The 23,385-nt window shown below is 45.6% G+C and overlaps 2 protein-coding genes across 3 annotated transcripts in view; one reads left to right on the top strand and one right to left on the bottom strand.

The window, feature by feature from the left end:
- Positions 1-238: 238 nt before the first annotated feature.
- On the bottom strand, positions 239-22,192 carry PIGM (phosphatidylinositol glycan anchor biosynthesis class M). 2 transcript variants are annotated; one of them, XM_040433848.1, is made up of 7 exons: positions 22,064-22,122; positions 18,044-18,174; positions 17,586-17,949; positions 13,702-14,261; positions 9,502-9,760; positions 3,083-3,184; positions 239-940 (listed from the first exon to the last, which is right to left on the bottom strand). In XM_040433848.1, exons 3-7 carry the CDS (start codon positions 17,796-17,798, stop codon positions 770-772), a joined length of 1,305 nt encoding a protein of 434 aa, XP_040289782.1. In that variant the 5' UTR covers positions 17,799-17,949; positions 18,044-18,174; positions 22,064-22,122; the 3' UTR covers positions 239-769. The 2 variants fall into 2 exon arrangements, with proteins under 2 accessions (XP_040289782.1, XP_040289781.1); XM_040433847.1 differs by lacking the exon at positions 18,044-18,174 and having other exon boundaries at positions 22,064-22,192.
- Positions 22,133-23,385, top strand: part of PDCD6 (programmed cell death 6) — a 43,212-nt gene continuing 41,959 nt past the window's right edge. The window contains exon 1 of the mRNA XM_040433849.1: positions 22,133-22,266. Coding sequence (XP_040289783.1) covers positions 22,211-22,266 — 56 coding nt within the window. The 5' untranslated portion in view covers positions 22,133-22,210. The remainder of the gene's footprint in view (positions 22,267-23,385) is intronic.

The raw sequence follows: 23,385 nt of genomic DNA, 5'->3' as shown, positions 1-23,385 counted from the left end.
GAAACTTTTCTGAAATACAGCCTGACTCCATATATGGACATACAGGGCGGGACACAGGAAGAGGCTGCATCGCAGTGCTTTGCCTCTGATACAGGAGGTCGAGGGTTTGAATCCCAGACACATCTTTCCCTCTCCTGAGGACGGCAATACAAATGATTCGTAAATGCCGGCCCTGCTGGTGTCACCCGGTGCGGTCCGCACCCCCCTTGCAACGCCACTGTTTACTCCTGAAGGGGTTGTCATTTTGACCAGAACAACATCACTGCACGCAATGCTCTTCTACACATCAAATCAAAAATTTGCAATGCAGATGTGAACAGAGCCCAAATCTGGCCATACACATTATGTCATCCAAGCCTGTCTAATATAGCCGGATGACCGACTCTCCTCCATATGTCGGAGAAGTTGAATTTCAACATGCCTGATCCTTTTGTTTTTCAGGGATGGCCGGCAGTGGCTTTCAGATCACATGCATGCCTGGCTGAGAAGAGTATACACATATATGAGGAAGGAGAGATAGCTGAAGACATATGCCATAGAGTACTGATCCATAGTATTTATTGCCCCCACTCGTATTCATGAAGGTGTAAAGTTGTTTGAAGGTCAATCCTGGTGACACATTAGCCTTATTATTGTTGGTATTATGAACGTGCATTAGTAAAAAAAAAAAAAAAAGTCACCTATTAACCAAATTTCTCAGGGAAAAATCCCCAGTTAAAAGAACTGACAGCAGAAGGCAGGCGTATGGCCTCAACAACTGGCACAAAAGCTACTGTAGTTTACGTTTTCGAACGTTTTCTCTACAGACATTGTAGCGGACGATAATTTGGGAGAGAACATAGCTATTTACAATGAGGAAGGCCAGCCCGGCCACCCAAATCAGTATGAATGTGTTGAGGCCTTCAAATTCCAGATAGTAGGCTGGAGCTAGCCACACGGCCTGCAAGACAACGGAAAAGAAGAGTTAGGATCCACTGGACACATTCTGATTCTAAGTGTATATAATCTCACAATGTAGTTTACTAAATGACTAAAGGGGTATTTCCATAATTCATCCTTCCATGGCGCTGAACATATATGATATAATGATATAAAACAAGTACAATAATCATGAACAAGACGATTTACAAACTGGTAGAGAAGGAAAGCGGACCCTGCCTACGAGTGCTTCCAATTAGGGCTGAAACGATTACTCGATTCAATCGAGTAATTTGACACTAAAAAATCATCTCTGCAAATATTTTGCATCGAGGATTCGTTTGTGTCATGTGACCATGGAGCGGGAGTGAAACGCTTGCTATTACTCACCGTTCTACGTGGTCACCCGCTGGCCCGTGCCACGCTGCAACGCTGGCTGTCGAACAGCAGCTTCATCACCAACCGCCCCAATGGCTATGTGACCGACCTGCAGCGCCCCAAGCCCGCCCCCACCCACAGTGCCAGACAGGAGCACGCAGAGCGGAGCGCAGGTGGCTTCTTCTCTTCCATCACCAGACGGCGGCCTCGGTGGGTCTGGGGGGAGCAGAGTGGAGGGGGCCCCAGGAGGAAGTCCTGTATCCTGCTGGTGGTAGATGACCCCCACACCGACTGGTGAGTCCTTGGCCGTTATATGTGCGCACTGGATCATGGGCGCCCTCACCTGCAGGGGCCCCGATGTACACAAGGTGTCCCCTGAGACAGTGCATTAGGTTCTGCATAGACTGGGGGAAGCCCCTGGATAATGTCAGCTGTGGGGTCCCCAGCTCCCCCCAATGTACTGGTGTGCAAACTGGTTTACATTCCACAGGGACTGGGGGGGACTCATGTTTAATGTTAGGGGTCCCCAAATAAATGTATGCAAATTATTTATTTATATTCCACATCCTGCATTCTAGGGGCCCCTGTGTTAGATTGCCATAGGGCCCCTGGAAAACTATATGGAAAATATATTATGTCATGTACATAGGACCCCCAGCACAATACATGGAGATTATATTATTGCTTTATATGTCATGTAGACAGAGGGCCCTGTATATGATCGCCATAGGGTCCCCAGCCCGCTCCCCAATAATATATATGGAAATTATTGCTCTATATGTCATGTAGACAGGGGCGCCCCAGTGTTCAGGATCCCCCATACTGACTGGAGAGTTCTCCTATAATGAAACCTTCTGTCTTTGTAATGTCTCCCAGTCACTGCTGGTATGGAATGTACTGTAGTATATATGACGGGGATCCACGTGTGTATGTTTATGTTGTATACATGCACATAGATATAATATACATAATGCTGCGCTGCGTCTCTTCAGAAATGTTGCATTATGGAAAATACTGAGAGTATAATGTGTCATATGTCATACGCTGACAGATGTAACATGTACTGTATATGGAGATGGTATTTTTTTTTGACCGATATATAATGTTGGTGACTAGGAATCTGTGGGCAAGCTGGATGTAAATATTCTTTATGTGTTATTTATTCTTTCATTTAAAAAATGGGTGGATGGTTTTCAAAAGAACGTTTTTCTTCCCTGTGACATCAGCTGCCCCCCAGTGCCACCAGCTTGCCCACAGATTCCTAGTCACCAACATTATATATCGGTAAAAAAAAAATATATACCATCTCCATATACAGTACATGTTACATCTGTCAGCGTATGACATATGACACATTATACTCTCAGTATTTTCCATAATGCAACATTTCTGAAGAGAAGCAGCGCAGCATTATGTATATTATATCTATGTGCATGTATACAACATAAACATATCACATATCTCCTGAGTCTCTCACGTGATCCCTTATGTTTGAGTGCCGGTCTGTATTATTATAATATTTTTTACTATTTTGAAAGGGTGATTCATATCAGACACAGGCACCTGGCCGTGATTATAGGGAGTGAGCCGTCTTACTACCAAACCAGATTTTTTAATCTGCTGCAGATCCGACTTTACTCCTAGTAAGAAATTGACTTTTCTGCTTGTAGAAACAACATGGCATATAGGTTTTTAATATGGTGGAGTGGATACGAATTTTTTGATGGAAGTGTCCCTTTAACCACATGAAAAAGTCACTCATTAATGAATGTAAACATGTTCTTACCTGTCCACCAAACCATAAAGTAACCAGAAAAGTGCTCCGCCGCCATGATATCTTCAGGCCAGGCATAACCAATGGCAAAAGGCAAAGGTACCACAGGAAATACTTAAGGGAAAACAAAGATGTTTAATTGGATCCAACATCTGATTAAGAAATGTACTCAAGCTTTCATTTATTATTTTTAATTTAAGTCGTTGAGCAGCTCAAGGGTCTGTGCACACATGGATGTACCCTTTCTGGTACCGTCCATTTCCAGTCCCAGCGGTGTGGCTGAGACACGTGGAGAAAACCCACAGTGTAAACTGTCTCGTGCAGCAGGTTTTCAATCTGCAGAATGTCAGATTATCCTGCGGTTTCAGTATTTGCTGCTGCAATCCTGGCAACAATGCCGCCACAAAACCACTGCATTTTGGGTGTTTTTACATCCAACCACTGTACTAGGATTTATTGGAAAAAATTCTGGACAGCTCAATAACATACATAGGATGACTTTCTTAAGCAGGAAAACACCCACACAATGTGGATTTAAAAAAAAATAAAAAATAAAAATGTATAGGGTGGGTTCACATCACGTTGTATGCCTCTGTTTGATGTGTAGGTTAGGAAAAGAAATAATTACTCTTACCGGTAATTGGGTTTTCCAATAGCCTCCACAACGGCACTCCAGGAGGATGAAGTCTCCACCTCCCAGGACAGGAAACAACGTAGAAGCACAAGTTTAAAAGGCCCCCTCCCCTTACCTGCTTCAGATAATGAGATGGGACTCGTTTAGTAATGCAAGAACTGTATTGAAATCTATAACAGTACAACAACATAATACATCCCAAAATAAATACATTAACATGGGTAGGGAAATCCAGTGCCATTTTGGAGGCTATTGGAAAACCCAATTACCGGTAACCGTAATTATTTATTTTCCCCGGCTCCTCCACAAGGGCACTCCAGGAGGATTTACAGAGAGACAAAAATTATTAGGTAGGGACTACTGCAGACAATACTTTTCTGGCATATGATAAATCATGATTTAGAAGTAAATCCAACTTATAATGTTTAAAAAAGGTATTTGGATTTGCCCATGTAGCTGCTCTACCGAGGCATAGGCCTTTTCAGCCCATGAGGTTGAGACTGCTCTGGTAGAATGCGCCTTTATCCCCTTAGGGGGAGTCAGGTTCTTTTGATGATAACATAACTCAATAGTGTTTCTTATCCATCTGGCGATGGTACTTTTGCTTGCCGCTGATCCTTTGTGTTGACCCTGATATTGCAGAAGGAGATGATCAGAGTTTCTGAATTCTTTGGATACCTCCAGGTAAGTTAGTAGGAATCTTCTGACATCCAAATTATGGTATTTTCTCTCCTGATCGGATGATGGATTTTTGCAAAAAGATGGGAGAGAGACTTCCTGCTGACGATGAAATCTAGAGGCAACCTTGGGAAGAAACACAGGCGTATGTTTAAGAATAATACTATCCTCTAATACCGTAAGGAGCCCTACAGGAGAAGGCTTGAATTTCTCCTACCCTTCTGGCTGACGTTATTGCTAGTAAGAAGGTGGTTTTAAGACTTGAAAGAGATTTCATCTATCGGTTCAAAGGGTGTGTCCATTAAGACCTCCAACACCAGGTTTAGGTCCCATGGTGGAACAATGGAGTGTACAAATGGACATCGTCTGGATGTGCCTTTTATAAACCGCTTAATGAACGGCAAGTCTGCCAGTCTTACCTCTAAGAAGCTACTAAATGCCAAGACTTGCACTTTCAGGGTACTTGGTTTGAGCCTTTTATCAAGGCCTGCTGGTAGAAAGTCCAATATGAGTGGAATATTAGGATTTGGACTGTCGTAGCAATTGTCTCCTGCGAATTCAACGAAGGCTTTCCATGTTGTAGTATAGATCTTGGAGGTTGAATCCTTTTTACTGAATAAAAGGGTGGAGATTACTTCCTCCGACAGACCCCTCTGTTTTAATTGAGTTTGGTCACTTTCCAGGCTGTTAAATGCAATCTTGCCACATCTGGATGGAACACCGGACCTTGTCGTAGAAGTCCTGGATACATTGGAAGAGACCAGAATGTCCCACTGCCAGATTGAATAGGAGCAGAAACCAAGACCTCTTTGGCCAGAAAGGCGTGATTAGTAAAATTTGCGCCTTTTCCTCCATTGCTTTTGTCAATACTCTCGGAATTAGATTGTAAGGGGGAAAAGCATAAAGGAGATCTTTTGGCCATGGGCTTGATAAGGCATCCACCATTAACGGCTGGTCCTGGCTGGAGAGGGAACCGAATAGCTCGAGCTGCCTGTTTTTTCGGGTTGCGAAAAGGTCCACTTTCGGAATTCCCCACTTCTTTGCTATTTTTCTGAACATATCGGGGTCTAGTGACCACTCTCCTGCTCTTAAATCCCTTCTGCTGAGATAGTCTGCCACTATGTTCTCTTTGCCTTTTAAATGGATGGCAACAAATGATGTTAAATTCTTCTCCGCCCAACGGAAAATTCCTCCTGCCAGTTCTTGTAGTATTTTGCTTTTTGTCCCTTCTTGCTGGTTTAAGTAGGCCACTGTGGTCGCATTGTCGGATAAAATCTTTATATGATGGGACTTTATCGATGGATGCAGAGACAGAAGTACCCTGAACACCGCCATTAATTCTCTTACATTTGATGAGGCTAAGGTCATCTCTGGTTCCCAAGTGCCCTGTACAACCTTATTTCTTGTGTGGCCTCCCCACCCGCTGCTGCTGGCATTGGTTGTTATGATGACTTGCTCTGATGGTCGCCAAAATAACCCTTTTTGAAGATTCTTTCTTATTTTCCACCAGAAGAGGGATAATTTTACTTTTAACTGAATTCTTACTCTCCTGTCTAAAGAGTCCTGATTCCCGTCCCAGGATTCTAAGAGAAACTTCTGTAGGATCCTCGTGTGGAGTTGGGCCCATCTGACCGCAGGAATTGTGGAAGTTAGATGACCCAGTAGCGCCATGACGTCCCAGATTTACACTCTTCTGGACTCGCAGAATAGTGAGACCCTCTGACCCAAGGCCATCTGTTTCTCTTGAGGGAGAAAGGACATGAGTTTGTGGGAATCTAGAAGGATTCCTAAAAATGTCTTCCTTTGGCTGGGAACTAGATCTGATTTCTGAATATTCACCAACCAGACCAGCTCCACTAATTTCTCCTGGATGATTTTTAGATGTATTTGAAGATCCTGAAGGGATGGGACTGAAATCAAAAGATCGTCCAAATATGGTATAATTACTATCCCTTGGAGATGAAGGAACCCGGTTACTTCGGCCATGATCTTTGTAAATATTCTTGGGGCTGATGACAGCCCAAAAGGTAGCGCCTGGAACTGGAAGTGACATCTGTGACCTTTTAGAGATATCGCGATTCGGAGAAACTTTTGGTATCCTCTGTGAATAGGCACATGGTAGTATGCATCTGAAAGATCCATCGTTACCATGTAACAGTCATGAGACAGGAGGTTTACTGTGGATCTGATAGTTTCCATCTTGAACTTTTTGTAGCTCATATATCTGTTTAGTCTCTTCAGATTGATAATTAATCTGAAGGTCCTGTTTGTTTTTTTGATTAGGAATATGGGTGAATAAAACCCCTTTCCTTCCTGATCTATAGGTACCAGGGTGATGACTTGTTTTTGTAAAAAGGGATAGAATCTTTAATTCCAAGGCTTGCTGTTTTTTTACTTGTCTTAACGGTCTGTTGAAGGTAAAGTAATCTGGAGGAGGTGTGTTGAACTCAAGTTGGTACCCCATGCTTATTATATCTTTTACCCATGTCGAGGCTTAAATTTTTTCCCAGACCGAGGAAAACATTTTTAGTCTGAAACCTGGCGTCATTGGGTAGGCTTTGTAGAAGATTCAGGGTTGAATAAGAACCCTCTCCCTCTTCCCCTGTGGGGCTGCCATCTTCCAGAGCTCTCTTTTCTCCTTTGCTCTGACCTACCCTTTCTTTGACCTCGAAAGGAACGACGCTGTTGGTAGAATCTGGAATCAGAATGAAACCCTTTTTTCCTATCTAATGCTTTGTCCAATATATCTTCAAGGACCGAACCAAACCGTTTATCCCCCTCACATGGAATGGAGCATAGACTCTTTGAAGTGGCATCTCCAGACCATGACCTGAGCCATATAGCCCTTCGTGTGGCATTCGAGAGGGCTGAGGATCTGGCTGAAAGTTTTACAAGGTCTGCTGAGGCATCAGAGAGAAAATTTGAGGCTCGCTTTAACATGAGGATTGAAGCTAGGATTTCCTCCCTTGGGGTCCCTGCCGCCAGGTGCTCTTCTAGTTGCGTCAACCAGATAGAGACCTAGAGGTACATGTGGCAGCTATACTGGGTCTTAGCATGGCCGTATTTGTCTCCCATGCACGTTTCAAAAGACCCTCACACTTTTTATCCATGGGGTCCTTTAAAAGACCCATATCTTCAATGGGCAAGGAAGTCTTTTTTGACATGCGGGCGACCGGGGCATCATACTTAGGGGTCTTATCCCACAAGACTGAGTCTTCATCTGTGAAGGGATATTTCCATTTAAAGGAATTCGGAATTACATTCCGCTTCTCTGGATCTTTCCATTCCTTAGTAATTCATGATTTTATGTTAGCATGAACGAGAAAGACTTTTCTTTTCCTTTCCCCTAGTGCCTGGAACATTCTGTCCTGAGTGGACAGAGGTTCCTTAACTTCTTCAATATTCATGATGGCTCGTATGGTCTTTAATAGTCTTTCTGTATCCTCTGGGGTACAGAAGAGTCATCTTCAGAGGATTCTGACCCGTCATCTGATAGAATCTCTCCCTCATCAGAGGCGGGTTCCTCTTGAAGATCCGACCTTTGCGATCTCTGCGAGGTAGAGGGTCGTGGAGAACTTAGTGGTAATCTGTCAATTGCTGTCTTAACCTCTTCCTTTATCATACTTCTTAAAAATCAAGGAGGGAAGGTGACTCCTCAGTCACTACTTTGTCCGTACATCTGGGACATAACGCTTTTTTAGTCTTGGACGGAAGGGACTTCCTGCATACCGCACACTTCTTCCGTCCTAGAGATATATCAGAGGCCTTTGTGGTGCTGGTTTCCCTGCCCTACAAGGTAATATAGATAGTTTAGGGCTTCTTATTGAGAACGACCATGCAGACCACCAGCACCACACCAGTGGGGAATTGCTAACACTTGTGCCCCCCCCACCTTCACTCTACCATCCAAGTAACATAACATATTTGGGAGGAGGCTTACCGGGCTCTGGGCGGTAGGAGGATCCACAGGCTTGCGGGACATCACCAGAGCGTCCACAGGAGCTGACATGCTGCAACAACGCCAGTAGTGCCATGCTCCCGGTATCCCTGATATACGCCAGCCCTCTGACGTCATCCGAGCGCCGGAAGTGACGCGCAGAGGCATGGCCAATGGAATTCTCGGGAAAAAACAAAGTGTAGCAGCACAACGGAAAAAATTGTAATAAATTACCGTTCCTTAATGTGGTGGTGCCAGCCGTGTTGGGAGTCAGTCCTGCACTCCCCCAAACATGAATAGACTGGTAAAGAAACCGCAGCACTCTCTTTCTCAAGCCTTGAGCAAGACCACACAGGTCGAAACGTCGCATTGCTTTGGTGAATAAACCCTTGGATATTGAAGACAAGAGAGTGCTGCGGTTTCTTTACCAGTCTATTCAATGGAATTCTCGGCCCTAGAGAACTTCTGGCCTGTTTGCGTTCCACGCTGGAGAGCGATCCTTCGCCAGAAGCGGGGGAACGAAAACCCGGGGCTTCCTTCATAGAAGGGCTTATGCCAAGGTACGGGCTAGAGGAAGCTCCTCAATGCACCCTTCCTCTGCACGGCCCTCCCGGAACGGGGCAGTAGTAACAGGCAGTGCGATATCCAATTAACCCCTGCACAGCAGGAGCAGCTTCCACGCGATCCCGAGGACAGGAAACAACAAAAAACTTAAGCAGGTAAGGGGAGGGGGCCTTTTAAACTTGTGCTTCTACGTTGTTTCCTGTCCTGGGAGGCAGAGACTTCATCCTCCTGGAGTGCCGTTGTGGAGGAGCTGGGGGAAAAAAGAGGATACAAAAACGCAGCACACCACGTTCTTGAGTCCGGTAAAAAAAAAAAAGTATACATTTTTTTTTTTTACAGTAGAACTCTATGGTGAACAGATGCCACTGTATGGCATCATCTGTTTATATGTTTTTTGTATACGTTAAACGGTTGGGAAGGAAAAACGTGATGTGAACCCAGCCTACTTGGGAAGCCACATTAATAATTGGTGGAACGGCTGCACGAATGCGGACAGCACACTTGATGACATCCATGTTCTGTCCGCATTTTCTGGGTTCACGTGTGATCCTCAAAAAAATGCAGATTGGACATTGACCAAAAAACGGTGGTGTGCATGAGGCCTTAGGATCAGCTTACCTGAGATGTGCACACTTTGTTGAAGCTCACAAAGACAGCGGTGTGCAAGAAGCAGCAGAAGGTCAGATCTTGATAATAGGCTACGGATATAATAGCTAGCAGCAATATCTGAGGTAGAAAGGCAACAAGGCCAAGGACAAAGCTCCTGTCACTCTCCGCAGTTAGGTAAAGCATGTAGAAGTATGGGGAGAAATTATGTCGTATATCTCTCCTGGTCAAGTGATAGAGGTAAGTGTGCTCAAGGAAATCCCAGCCATAGCTGCAGAAAATACAGAAAATAGTGAGGCTATGTTAGAACAAGGGACCATATTTAGCAGAGCGTAGCTATAGAGGAAAATAGTTTTAATAGGTGCACTACCATACCTCAGTCTACAAATTCATCTCCAGCTAATCTGGAAACCGCAACCACATAGGCTGCAAATACAACTGTTTATATAACCACACCTCTAAAAGCTGGGCCAATATGGCCAAAGTGCAAGCTCGCTAACATCACCATGTTCTGGGGGTACTACTTCTCCTTGAGGAGAGCGCCTAGTAGGAATATGGAGGTCATGCAATGCTTGGTCATGGTCTTCTCAAATTTAAAGGGGTTGTAGGGGTGGGCGATATAAACGATATACAATATCGCCATAAATTCGGGCAACGATATAGATTTTAGCTATATCGCCCTATCGCAATAGATGACCACGGAGCGGTAGTGAATTGAAAAAGCATCTCACTCACCGCTCCGTGCCCTCCCGACTCTGCACCGCGCTGGCTGACGCGGAGTGTGATGTCAGGTCCCTCCCAGTGCATGCTGGGAAGAAGACGCGATCTGTCTCCTGCAGACTCCATCAGCCAGCCGCGCACCCTGCAGGAAAGGTTAAGTATATTAGCAGGGGGCTGAATCTACCGGGGGAAGGGGGGGGGGGGGTGTGTGGCTATGGCATGGGGCTGATGGCGCTGGCTGGGGGACATGATGATGGTGGCAATGGCATGGGGTTGATGCCGCTTGCTGGGTGACATGGATGATGGCAAATGGCAATGGCATGGGGCTGATGGTGCTATCTGGGGGACATGGATGATGATGGCCATGTAATTTGTATACATATAAAAGAAAATAATATATCGCAATATAGATTTTAGGCCATATCGCCCAGCCCTAGGTTGTACAGTTTCCTATATTGAAAACCTATTCACAGAATAGGTCATCAATATGAGATTGGTGGGGCTCTGACTTCCCGCACCCACATCGATCATAAGAGCGCGGCGTTCTCTTCACTGTTTACCTGCTAGCCATTGACATCTCAGCGGCAAACGTGAAATTACAGCTCCTCTGTCCCATTCACTTGAATGGGGAGGAGCAGTTGTAGTTACACTCCGTCCCATTCAAGTGAATGAGAGGAAAGAGCTTGACCCCCACCAATCTGATATTGATGATATTAAAGGATACCCCTTTAACATATAGCAGACACCATCCAGCAACCTGTCTGACCTGTGCGGTCTATCACAAGAGTTTCACTTGACTGGAAATAAGGTTGGTTTTATTTATCCAATTGCTGGATGCTGTCTGCTCTGGATCCATCCGTGCAGGGAACAGGATATAGGACACTGTTCACACTGTGGGCCAGATGATTTTTCACTTTACCTTAGTTTCTCAAATTTAAAACCACATGAAATACAAAATATCCCAGCACTTCCTCCCTTCATCTCCTCGATGTCACAAAGCTAGAGCGCCGTAATCTCGCAGTTTGTTCCCTGAGGCTGATGCCAGCACAGGGAAGGAACACTATGACAACACTGCGCATGCGTTAGCTCGCGAATCGTGAGATTACGGCGCTCTAGCTTTCTGACGTCGGGGAGTAAGGAGGAGATTCTGAGGACGCGGGCGGTGCTGGGTTCCTTCACACTGGACTCATCTCACGTACAGGAATCATCTCAGGTTAATTTGCATATGTATCAAATCGTTTTTTTAACACAATAAAAGCACACAGAGCTATGGGGACTGGATATTGCGGATGTGCTAGCGGCGATCTAGCAACCCATGTCCTCAGCTCTATACGCAAAATCCCGGTGACAGGTTCCCTTTAAAGCCCACAACTTGGTTCAGTTACACCATCTCCATTGGTCCGCGCTGAAGGTGGAACAGATCAGCAAGAGATTAACCCTGTGTTTTCTGCGAGATTTCTACACGTTAAACAATAAGGACAACTATTTCTTCTTTACTTTTAGTATTCATTTATAGGTTTAGTTCTGGTGTAAGAATGTCATGTTGTAAAAAAAACTGATATGGATGATGACTGGATATTGACCTAATCCTATGCCCCTGAACCTTCAGCATGATGGAATCAGTAAGGCCTCTTGCACACGACCGTATGGCTTTTTCAGTAGTTTGCGCTCCCCAAAAAACGAATCCACAAAAAATACGGATGACGTCCGTGTGCATTCCGTTTTTTGTGGAACGGAACAGCTGGCCCCTTCAGTGTTTTTCAACCACTGTGCCGTGGGGAAAAATTCCAATTTGGTCTATTTGTGAGCTGAAGCCGCATGTTACGGACTATATAGCTCCGGTGTCACTGTCCTGTTACAGTCTGACAGGAGGAGACATCGCAGTAGATCACCGATGCGCAGAAGAGCGCCGATGGATCTGATTATCGCGTCGCAGAGGAGCGCTGAGTGATGGATCTGGAGGAGACATGAGCAGAAGAGCGCTGATTGATGGATCTGATGCGCAGAAGAGCGCCGATGGATCCGATTATCGCAGCGCAGAGGAGCGCTGAGTGATGGATCTGGAGGAGACATGAGCAGAAGAGCGCTGATTGATGGATCTGGATGGAGAAGAGCGCCTTAGGTGTGACGGACAGCGGCTATCTGGAGGAGACAAGCACAGTAAGTACTGAGTGACAGTGAGACAGGAGCAGATACAGTGATGGACAAGTTTTTGAAAAGGAAAGAACTGGACCCTGAACAAAATTCGGAGCCAGATGAGAGCCCAAGTATGAGTGGGGATCAAAAGAAAGCAAAGATGGTTAGCTCAAGCAAATTCTCTGGCACAAGGCAATATAGCGAAAGCTATATTTCATTTGGATTTACTTTCACCGGAGATGCAAAGAAACCAACTCCACTGTGCTTGGTGTGTGGTGAAAAGCTATCTAACAGTGCTATGGTCCCAAGTAAACTTAAACGCCATCTCCAAACGAAACACCCTTCGCTTCAAAACAAGAATGCAGACTATTTTGTTCGCCTGCGTGAAAACACGGAGAAACAGGCAACTTTCATGAGAAAAAACACAAAAGTAAATGAAAGAGCTCTTAAAGCTAGCTATCACGTTGCTGAACTTATAGCTAAGTCAAAAAAGTGGTGGTGTGCCTCGTGATTTTTTTCATGAAAAAAGTGTGCCTTTGCACAAAAAAGGTTGGAAAACACTGCCTTATAGAACAGTACTATCCTTGTCCGTTATACGGACAATAATAGGACATATTCTATCTTTGAACAGAAATACGAAAACGGAAAGCATACTGAGTACCTTCCGGTATTTTTGCGGATCCATTGAAATGAATGGTTCCGTATACAGTCCGTATACGGAACGCAAAAAACGGAACGGAAAAAGAAAACGTTCGTGTGCAAGAGGCCTAAGGATGTAATCCCACTGTGTTTGCATTTATTTGGTGTATGTGGCGGGAAAATGCTCTCAATGCATAAAGTAAATGTATCCATAGGTCCCATTTGACCGGACGAAGGCCAAAAGAGTGTCCTTTTGGCCTTAGTCTTGCTAGTATACATTGGTGTAAATGTTTGTAAGCCGCATGGACATCCACTGAAGGCCTACAGGTGACAGATGCCACTGTATGCCTATATAGTAGCATCCATTGAAGAAATATGTTGGGAAATCCTCTAAACTGCAAAATGCAGTGTTAATAGACCCTTCTAAATGTTACTAGGGACATGCTTTAATGCTGCAGTCATCTACTGAAAGAAAATAAAATGATGACTACTGTCTAAATGATTACTATGAAAAGCAGACTGCAATTCAGCACTGCATGGACTACATCCCGCTGAAAGAAAAGACAGCCGCTCCGTATTCAGACCCCATAAACCCAGTCTGCAGTCCTAAAGAGAACACTTCAGGTAACAGTCTAAGGAACATACAGTGATGAGAAACTAAAAAGAACTAGAACTGAATTTAAATATTTCAACCTAAAAAGTAGAAAAACACCTTACCTACAGTAGAAGACAAAACTTAGTGTAAGTAATGTAAAACTGAATACAATGCCAAAGGTTAGGGTGTTCCAATTGAGGAGTCTGAGGAAGAGCTCCCAGGAATCTTGGAAGAATTTCCGAACCAATCCACCGGCTACGTGCGACCTACTTCCCTTAGTTCTTGTTGCTTGCAGTGACAGTGAAATGGGCAATAGATAGGTCACAGGATAGATCTTCATGTGAACTGAGAGACCAAAGAGAAGGGCGGCCTTCACAAGATGGCACTTCTTCACATAATACAGAGATGATAAAACAAGAACAGCCAAGACCGATTCTGCATTCCCTCTGCTGGAGACAGCCATAGGCAATGGGTTAAAAAGCCAAAAAGCACTGTACTTGCTAGCCGTGTGGCTATCCAGGCCTTGGAGGAGAAGGATTCTTTGGATTAGGAAAGCTGCAATTAAATCACAGCATGCAAATAAGAACTTCCCGAAAACTTCAGAAAGATAGATGTTTGGTGTCAACATCCAGGCGAGTAATGGTGTGTACCGATACGTTGCCCTCTCATAAGGAGAAGATCCCTGAAAGGAGAAAGAACTGTTATTCACTACAAATTACCGGTACATAGGGGTAGATGTACTGATCCCATTCATATAGACATATGCCCCAGTTTAAGGAATGTCTGAAACCCTTAAAAAAATGTGGTGTAAGGCACAGGTGACAGATTCTGGTACATTTCCAATAGTAAATCTGCCTATAGTGTTACTTCTTTTTAAGAACAGAAGATAAATCAAATTAAAGGAACTATCACATAGAATATTCTTGTAGGCAGCATGATCTGGAGCAGGAGGAGACAAGCAGTTGGATATATAGGTTTGTATGAAAAGATAAAGCATTCCCTTATTTTACAGACCTAAATCCCTGCCTAATTCGGACGACGACCATGTGCTACCCGTACTGCACATGCATAGCCCATGGACCCATTAAAGTAACACTTCAGTATTCACTATTCTTGTCCATTTTCAATCTAAAACTCAGTAATTCAAATGGCTTACAAATGCCTAACAGAAATCGGACAGGCTGCCTGGATCCAGCCTAAACCATCCAGACAATTATCGGGACAGGAACAGGATAACTGTCCTGTGTAAAGGGGCCACCGACCACCATGTGGCACCTAAATGGTCGTTTGTCAGTAGCGCATCACCTTGCATAAGCAAGAATGTACTGCCTGCATACAATGAGACTGTAGGGCTGCCTGCAAACAATGAGACTAGGGCTGCCTGCAAACAATGAGACTAGGGCTGCCTGCAAACAATGAGACTGTAGGGCTGCCTGCAAACAATGAGACTGTAGGGCTGCCTGCAAACAATGAGACTGTAGGGCTGCCTGCAAACAATGAGACTAGGGCTGCCTGCAAACAATGAGACTGTAGGGCTGGCTGCAAACAATGGGACTGTAGGGCTGGCTGCAAACAATGGGACTGTAGGGCTGGCTGCAAACAATGGGACTGTAGGGCTGGCTGCAAACAATGGGACTGTAGGGCTGCCTGTAAACAATGAGACTAGGGCTGCCTGTAAACAATGAGACTGTAGGGCTGCCTGCAAACAATGAGACTGTAGGGCTGCCTGCAAACAATAAGACTGTAGGGCTGGCTGCAAACAATGGGACTGTAGGGCTGGCTGCAAACAATGGGACTGTAGGGCTGCCTGCAAACAATGGGGCTGTAGGACTGCCTGTAAACAATGAGACTAGGGCTGCCTGTAAACAATGAGACTAGGGCTGCCTGTAAACAATGAGACTAGGGCTGCCTGCAAACAATGGGACTGTAGGGCTGGCTGCAAACAATGAGACTGTAGGGCTGCCTGCAAACAATGAGACTAGGGCTGCCTGCAAACAATGAGACTGTAGGGCTGGCTGCAAACAATGAGACTGTAGGGCTGCCTGCAAACAATGAGACTGTAGGGCTGCCTGCAAACAATGAGACTAGGGCTGCCTGCAAACAATGAGACTAGGGCTGCCTGCAAACAATGAGACTAGGGCTGCCTGCAAACAATGAGACTGTAGGGCTGGCTGCAAACAATGAGACTGTAGGGCTGCCTGCAAACAATGAGACTAGGGCTGCCTGTAAACAATGAGACTAGGGCTGCCTGCAAACAATGAGACTGTAGGGCTGGCTGCAAACAATGAGACTGTAGGGCTGCCTGCAAACAATGAGACTAGGGCTGCCTGCAAACAATGAGACTAGGGCTGTCTGCAAACAATGAGACTGTAGGGCTGGCTGCAAACAATGAGACTAGGGGTGCCTGTAAACAATGAGACTAGGGCTGCCTGTAAACAATGAGACTAGGGCTGCCTGCAAACAATGAGACTAGGGCTGCCTGCAAACAATGAGACTAGGGCTGCCTGCAAACAATGAGACTGTAGGGCTGTCTGCAAACAATGAGACTGTAGGGCTGTCTGCAAACAATGAGACTGTAGGGCTGCCTGCAAACCATGCAGATTACATGTGGTTTTTCTGCATGGAATCTCACGTGGACAAACCTCATGTACACACAGCTTTTCTCTTCTGTGTGGATTTTGAAATCTGCAGCATGTCAATTGTTTGTGCAATTTCTGGCGTGGATTTAACCCTTTTCAATAAAAGGGTGAGATCTGCTGCAAAAAAAAGCATCTAAACCCCCAATTAACACATGCGGATTTAGCTGTGGAATTGCACAGAAATCCACGCAGAATTTCTGCAATTCTACCCACACCCATGTGCAGGTAGCCTATGGGAAATGAACAATCGTACTAGGGATTGTTCGTTCCCATACAGAGGGAATGATTGCTGCATGTAAATTCAGCTCTACTCTGGCTTAACAATCCTTGCCCTGTGCACCATGCAGTGTAAAAGGACCCTAAGGGTATATGCACACATACAAACATGCAGTTTTTCGTGAGGAATACAGTACCAGCTAAGGCTGCATTCACATCACCATTTAGACTTTCCGTTCTTCTGCTCCATCCCTCATCAGAGCAGAAGAATGGAAAGAACAGATTCGGCACATAACTGATTCGGACAGAGCCTACGAACCCCATAGACCGCTCAGAGGATGTTTTTTTTTTTTCACGCAGGACTTTCGTCTCTGCTTCAAAAATCTTCCTCTGAGCAGAAACCTAATGGACCCCATTATAGTCTATGGGGCCCGTAGGCTCTGTTGAGCTCAGTTATGTGCCGAATCCGTCCTTTCCGTTCTCCGGCTCTATGACTGAGCAGAAGAATGGAACGGCTGAACACTGATGTGAACTCAGGCTAAGAAGATGTGCTTTTCAAAATTTCAGAGGACCTGCGTGCAGCGTGGCAATTGCTTGTGTGGATTTCCTGTGCAATGCAAAGGGAGAGATGTGGGGCAAATACGAGCCACTGTCCGTGACAAAACCCACAAGTAACTGATGCAGATTTTGCTGTGGATTTGGTGCGGAAACGCAGCAAAATACGGACAGAAACCCACATAAACTACACTGCCATGAGCATATACTCTGCCTCTTAGCTTAAAGGGGTTGTCCAATCTAGGTACACAATTTATACTTGTATACTAAACATTAAAACATACAGCATTAGTAAATTCTTTTTAGACATTTACTGATGTTTTCACGTAAAACCATGCCAAGGTGAACTATGCAAGTTACACGCCACGTGCTTCCAGAATCCAGGCTATTTTATGGCAGTACGTTACAGGAATGAAGTGTGCAATCTTCTGACGTACAGGATTACCGCACACATATACCTCACCATGGGGTAGTCCCTTGCTCTTGTTCTGCATTACACCTCATGATGATCGTGCAGCGCTCTTATTATTAGGAGTACACATGATTTGGACCCTGGTTGTGGCAGATTTCGGTGCTGCACTGAAGGCAGTCATTACCTGAGTGATATATCGAGCGGCATCCGTGAAGACGTGGTAGTCGATATCTGTGTATTTCACCACCATTGTGCGGTCTTGGTAGACTCCATAGATGATAAGGACCATTCTTACAAGAAAGGCAATTGAAAACATAAATGGCAGCGTCAATAAACTGCTCCGCCGTTGTCCCTGGTACGCCGCTTTCCTTTCCATTGCTAGATTTTTATTAGCCATGTCGAAACTGGAACCACAGGTGGAAAACTGTGTGCCTATAACATCGGAAACTGCGCCTGGCAAGTATTCATAGTGGTCATACTGTATGAGGAGGTTACCACGCTGATCATTCTTTACAGATGGCGTTGCTTGAAATCACAAAGTCTTGCGCCTAGGAGAAAAGAATAAAAAAATATATTATTTACGAGGAGGTTCGATAAGCTGCAAAAGTGACAAATGAAGGTGTATTAAAGTATGATACACACACATTACCATCCACAGACCAGCCCAGTCATCCATGATGTGCGCTCTTTCTGCATGTGGCCCAGTTTGTGGATCGCTACTCACGTCTTAAGTGGCTTGACTAGTAAAGGTACAGCCACACGGAGCGGCTGCGCTGTAAGACACCAGACTGTTCATTAGATCCTCAATGTTATTTGCTGTACGGTAACCCCCAAACCTGTGGCCGTTAAAGGGGTTTTCCAGGAATTAATACAAGTACCTAAATATTAGAGTGCTGCCACACGTTCAAGCTTTTTTGATGCAGTTTTTGAAGCTGAAATCAGGTGTGGATCATAACAGAAGAGACATTATTGGCAGAAACAAATTTTTCAATCTACTCCTGGTTTTACCTTCCAAAACTGCATAAAAAATCCTGAAGGTGTGGCAGCGGTAATCGTCAGGTTACTCCTCTGCATATTTGTCGTGTTGCAGCCGGATCTCCGCCAGTCCTCATTATAGTTAATGTGGCCGGACGGCAATCATGTAGTTTCCAGTAATACCGAATCCAGAAAGACCCGGCAGGCTGGAAAAGACTGCCGGGTCTCACTAAAGCTAGTGTGAAACTAGCTCTGTATGTGTAGGAACGAACAAATACTGTTTGCGGGCCACAATACGGGCATGGCCGGGCAACGGCCGTGTGCATGAGCCCTAAGGGAGAGATCTGCACCTGTTCTGTGTTTAGAGCTGCGCCTGATTTTGGCTCAAAATCACTGACATGTGAATGAGGCTTTATAAAATAGCATATATTTTTTTTGCAGCCATAACCTGGGCTAGGAGAGATTGGTGGACAGAGAGGACGGACTGGTGGCGTGTGGCTAATGAGCAGCAGCATGTGCACTCTGCTACACCGCACTGACCACGTGGTGAGCGCGATTACATGCATCAGCGCAGGTCCTGAAAGATGAAGAAAGAAGACGATGCCGGCTGCGAGAACAAGTGGATGAGGTGAGTTAATTTAATTTTTTTAACCCCTCAAGGCACATTTTACTAAGCATTCTGTATTAAAGGGAGTCTGTCACCAGATTGTGACCTTAAAGACCGCTTACATAGCGCTCTAGCATAGCAGTCTATGATTCTAATGGTACCTTTGATGTTTTCTTGTGAAGTTCCCCCAAGGCAAAAACTGACTTTTATTCATATGTAAATTAGGGCTCGCAAGTGCCCAGGGGCCGGCGTTCACCTCGTTGGTGCCCAGGCTGTTCTGCCTCTTTTCGTCATATCCCCGCCCAGCCTCTTCCTCTGCCCGCCTCGCTCTTCCTTTGCGTCCTCCTTCTCAAGTTCTCTGCAGCGAGATCCCGCGCCTGTGCTCTCCATTGCTTGGCTGGGGCATGTTCAGTAGCTACTGCGATGCCGTGCCCACAATGGGCATCGCAGTGCACATGCCCAGGCCAAGCAATGGATAGAGCAGGTGCGGGATCTCGCTGTAGAGAAGGAGGACGCAAAGGAAGAGCGGAGCAGGCAGAGGAAGAGGCTGGGGCGGGGATATGACGAAAAGAGGCAGAACAGCCTGGGCACCAACGAGGTGAACGCCGGCCCCTGGGCACTTACGAGCCCTAATTTACATATGAATAAAAGTCAGTTTTTGCCTTGGGGGAACTTCACAAGAAAACATCAAAGGTACCATTAGAATCATAGACTGCTATGCTAGAGCGCTATGTAAGGGGTCTATAAGGTCACAATCTGGTGACAGATTCCCTTTAAGAATGCTATTATTTTCCTTTATAATCATGTTATAAGGGAAATTAATAAAATGAATAGAACACCAAACCCGAACTTCAGTGAAGAAGTCCGGGTTGAGGTACCACATTCAGTTTTTTGTTCACGTGCGTGCAAAACGCATTGCACCCGCGCGGAAATAATTGAACATCAGAACGCAATCGCAGTCAAAACTGACTGCAATTGCATGCCTACTCGTGCGGTTTTCCCACAATGCACACACGCCCGTGTGAAAGAGGCCCGAGTGGTTTTCCCCACAGACTTCCATAGAGTGGTTAACATTAACAGAAAATCCACACCAGAGCCTGCATAAAAAATGCACTAAAAACCAAAACAACCATAAATAGTCAGAATTTATGTGTTTATTGTACTGATTTCTTGAGGATTTTCTGCACACAAATCTGCACCGTGGCCTAGGAATTAGTTCACGTGGCGTAGATGCTGATTCTCACAGCAGAAACTACTGCGGACAATCTGCACCATTTAGGCCACATGAACACGGGTGCGGATGAAAGCACATAAGATCCGCACACGTTTCCATGCTGCAGATCTCATCCTTCCATTAAGAAGGGTGAAATCCGCAGTTAAAACCGCAAACATAATTGATATGATATTTATTCCGTAATGCAGGCCTGGTAAACTTCCGCACAGAAAAAATCTGCAGAGTGTACATGAGATTTGTGTCATCTTATACACATTGCTGGGAGGGAAGAGCCAACCCGAACTTTACAGGTTCGGGCAGTGAACAGGGATGAGCGAATCGACTTTGGATGAAACATCCGAAGTCGAGTCGAATAAAACTTCGTTAGAATCCTGTACGGAGCGAGCGCTCCGTACAGTATTAGAATGTATTGGCTCCTATGAGCCAAAGTTATTACTTCGCGAAGTATCACGAGACTTCGGGTAATAACTTCAGAAATTAATTTCTACTGTACCGTACAGTATTCTAACAAAGTTTTGTGTGAACCGACTTTGGATGAAACATCCGAAGTCGATTTGCTCATCCCTAGCAGTGAAGGAATCCTGTTATGGAAAACGGAAACCTTTAAGAGTAGTGTTGAGCGAACTTGTGTTTTAAGTTCAGCGTCTAAAGTGCGGGTTATCGAAGTTATCGTTTTCCATTCTGTCATAGAATTCCGTTATAACAGGATTCCTCCACTGCCCGAAACTGTAAAGTTCGGGTTGCTCACCCCTAATTGCTGGTACTGTAATACGCAGTTGTTTTCCGCACGTATTCCGCAACGCGTGCAGGTGGCCTTAGGCTGAGTTCACACAGGCGTTGCGTGAAAAGGTGCGGGTGCGTAATGCGTTTTGCACTCGCGTGAGAAAAATCAGCATGTTTGGTACCCAAACCCGAACTTCTTCACAGAAGTTCGGGCTTGGGATCGGTGTTCTGTAGATTGTATTATTTTCCCTTATAACATGGTTATAAGGGAAAATAATAGCATTCTGAATACAGAATGCATAGTAACATAGCGCTGGAGGGGTTAAAAAATTAATTAATTAAACTCCCCTTAGTCCACTTGATCGCGCAGCCGGCATCTCTTCTGTCTTCTTTGCTGAATGCAGGAAAAGGACATGTGGTGACGTCACTCTGGTCATCACATGGTCCATCACATGATCCATCACCATGTTAAAAGATCATGTGAAGGATGTGCGGATGCTTGCGATTTTCACGCAACCCCATTCATTTCTATGGGGCCTGCGTTACGTGAAAAACGCACAAAGAGGAGCATGCTGCGATTCTCACGCAACGCACAAGTGATGCGTGAAAATCACCGCTCATGTGAACAGCCCCATGGAAATGAATGGGTCAGGATTCAGTGCTGGTGCAATGCGTTCAACTCACCCATTGCACCCGTGCAGAATACTCGCCCTTCAGAAAGCTCCACATCTGCTGCCAATTCTGATGCACACCTTGGTTTTCAGTCCACAACCCACAATGCAAGGTTGAAAGCTGCGGAGGGCCCACTGTGGTCCCACCGCAAAAACCTGCCCATTTCTGGTGTTTTTTGTGGCAGCAGGTTCCCCCAATCCAATTGCTGTGTGAATGTGCCCTTAGTTTTCCATGTCCACAGTATAAGTAATAACTATCACTGGGACCTCCACAGACCCCTAGAATGAGGTGCAGAACCCCAATGCCTCCCTGCTGCATGGTGAATGGACGCTGCGTCCTCATTCAAAGTCTATGGGACCAATCAGAATCCATTTCAGATTTTGAAGCGGCTCCTAGACTGAGAACCTAGTCCCCGTTCGCTCTCTGGTGTCGCTCCGTAGTCCGTACTCACCCCATGACGTGTCGGGCAGGGGCGCTAGACCTGGTGTGTGGGGGCGGGGCGCAGGAGTGGCGGGGACAACTTCCGGGTCGGGGCTGAGTGCGGGCACAGGACTAGAAGAGGCAGTGCCTGACAGGGTGAGCACACCTAGCTGTAGCCATGGCTTACCAGTACGGAGCCCCGGACCAGAACTTCCTAAGCAACGTCTTCCGCAGGTGAGTGCTGCTGCATTGGAGGGCACCATACCACACATAGAATGCGCCAGGGCGGAGGTATCAGAGGACTACAACTCCCAGCTAGGCCAGGCCGTTATTATGGGATAGCAGCGCACAATTCAGAGAGGGAGTATAAGAGGAGAGGACTACAGCTCCCAAGGTTTCTCAGGCTGACCGATCACATGATTGTGACATCACAGGTCCTTCTGCTTTTGCACCCCCCATCCATCCTTGAAAATCTGGGATATTTTGGGTAATTTATGAATCGTGGCTGGCCTTTTTTTTTGGGGAAGGGGGACATATAGTCACCCCAGGCACACCCGCTTGTGGTTCTGCTCTGCCTGTGGCACCTTTCCTTGGCGACATGGCTACCAACACAGAGGTGCCCAGTGTCCTGCTCCTATATGTCTGCTTAGGAAGCATTCTTCACCCCCATGCTGATGCCCAGATGTGCAGCTTCAGATATGTGAGGGTACGGCCACATGCCAGGTTTCCTGATGTCGTCTTGGAAGCCAAAGCCAGAAGTGGAATTAAAAAAAGACAAGTTTCTCCTTTATGATCCAGTCCTGGTTATGGCTTCCAAAACTGCATCAAGAAACCTGACTGTGTGGCACCCCCTCCCCCGAGGGCTGGTTTAGGCCTCATGCACTCGGCCGTTGTTTTGGTCCGCATCCAAGCCGCAGTTTTGGTGGCTCGGATGCGGACCCATTCACTTCAATGGGGCCGCAAAAGATGCGGACAGTACTCCGTGTGCTGTCCACATCCATTGCTCCGTTCCGTGGTCCGCAAATAAAAATGACCTGTCCTATTCTTGTCTGCGCTTTCCGCAAATTGCGGACCGTGCACAGACACATCCATTTTTTGCGGATCTGTGATTTGTGGACCACAAAACACACAATGGCCATGTGCATGAGGCCTTAGGATTCCACGTTTAGATTAAAAATTTTATTTTTTAGGGGACGTTCACACAGCGGTCTTTTGAAGGGGTTCTCCAGGAATTAAAAAAATTAAAGTATTATTTTATTATAATATATTTTCACAACTACCTTTCATTAGTTAGAATGGCTTGTTTGTCTAGGGGGCAATCATTAGGGGGGGGGAATGGCCGCCATCCTATCA

This window comes from Bufo bufo, chromosome 5 (assembly GCF_905171765.1).
Source record: "Bufo bufo chromosome 5, aBufBuf1.1, whole genome shotgun sequence".
NCBI lineage: Eukaryota > Metazoa > Chordata > Amphibia > Anura > Bufonidae > Bufo > Bufo bufo.
Note: the sequence above shows the minus strand (reverse complement) of the source record. Positions and strands in the feature narration are given on the sequence as shown.

Excerpts from the sequence above, each read along its gene's own strand:
- PIGM (XM_040433847.1), bottom strand. The coding sequence starts at position 17,798 with ATGGCTAATAAAAATCTAGCAATGGAAAGGAAAGCGGCGTACCAGGGA. Across the intron at positions 9,761-13,701 it reads AGTTTTGTCTTCTACTGTAG|CTATGGCTGGGATTTCCTTG; the intron begins GTAAGGTGTTTT and ends TATTTTCTGCAG. Across the intron at positions 3,185-9,501 it reads ACAAAGTGTGCACATCTCAG|TATTTCCTGTGGTACCTTTG; the intron begins GTAAGCTGATCC and ends TTTTCCCTTAAG.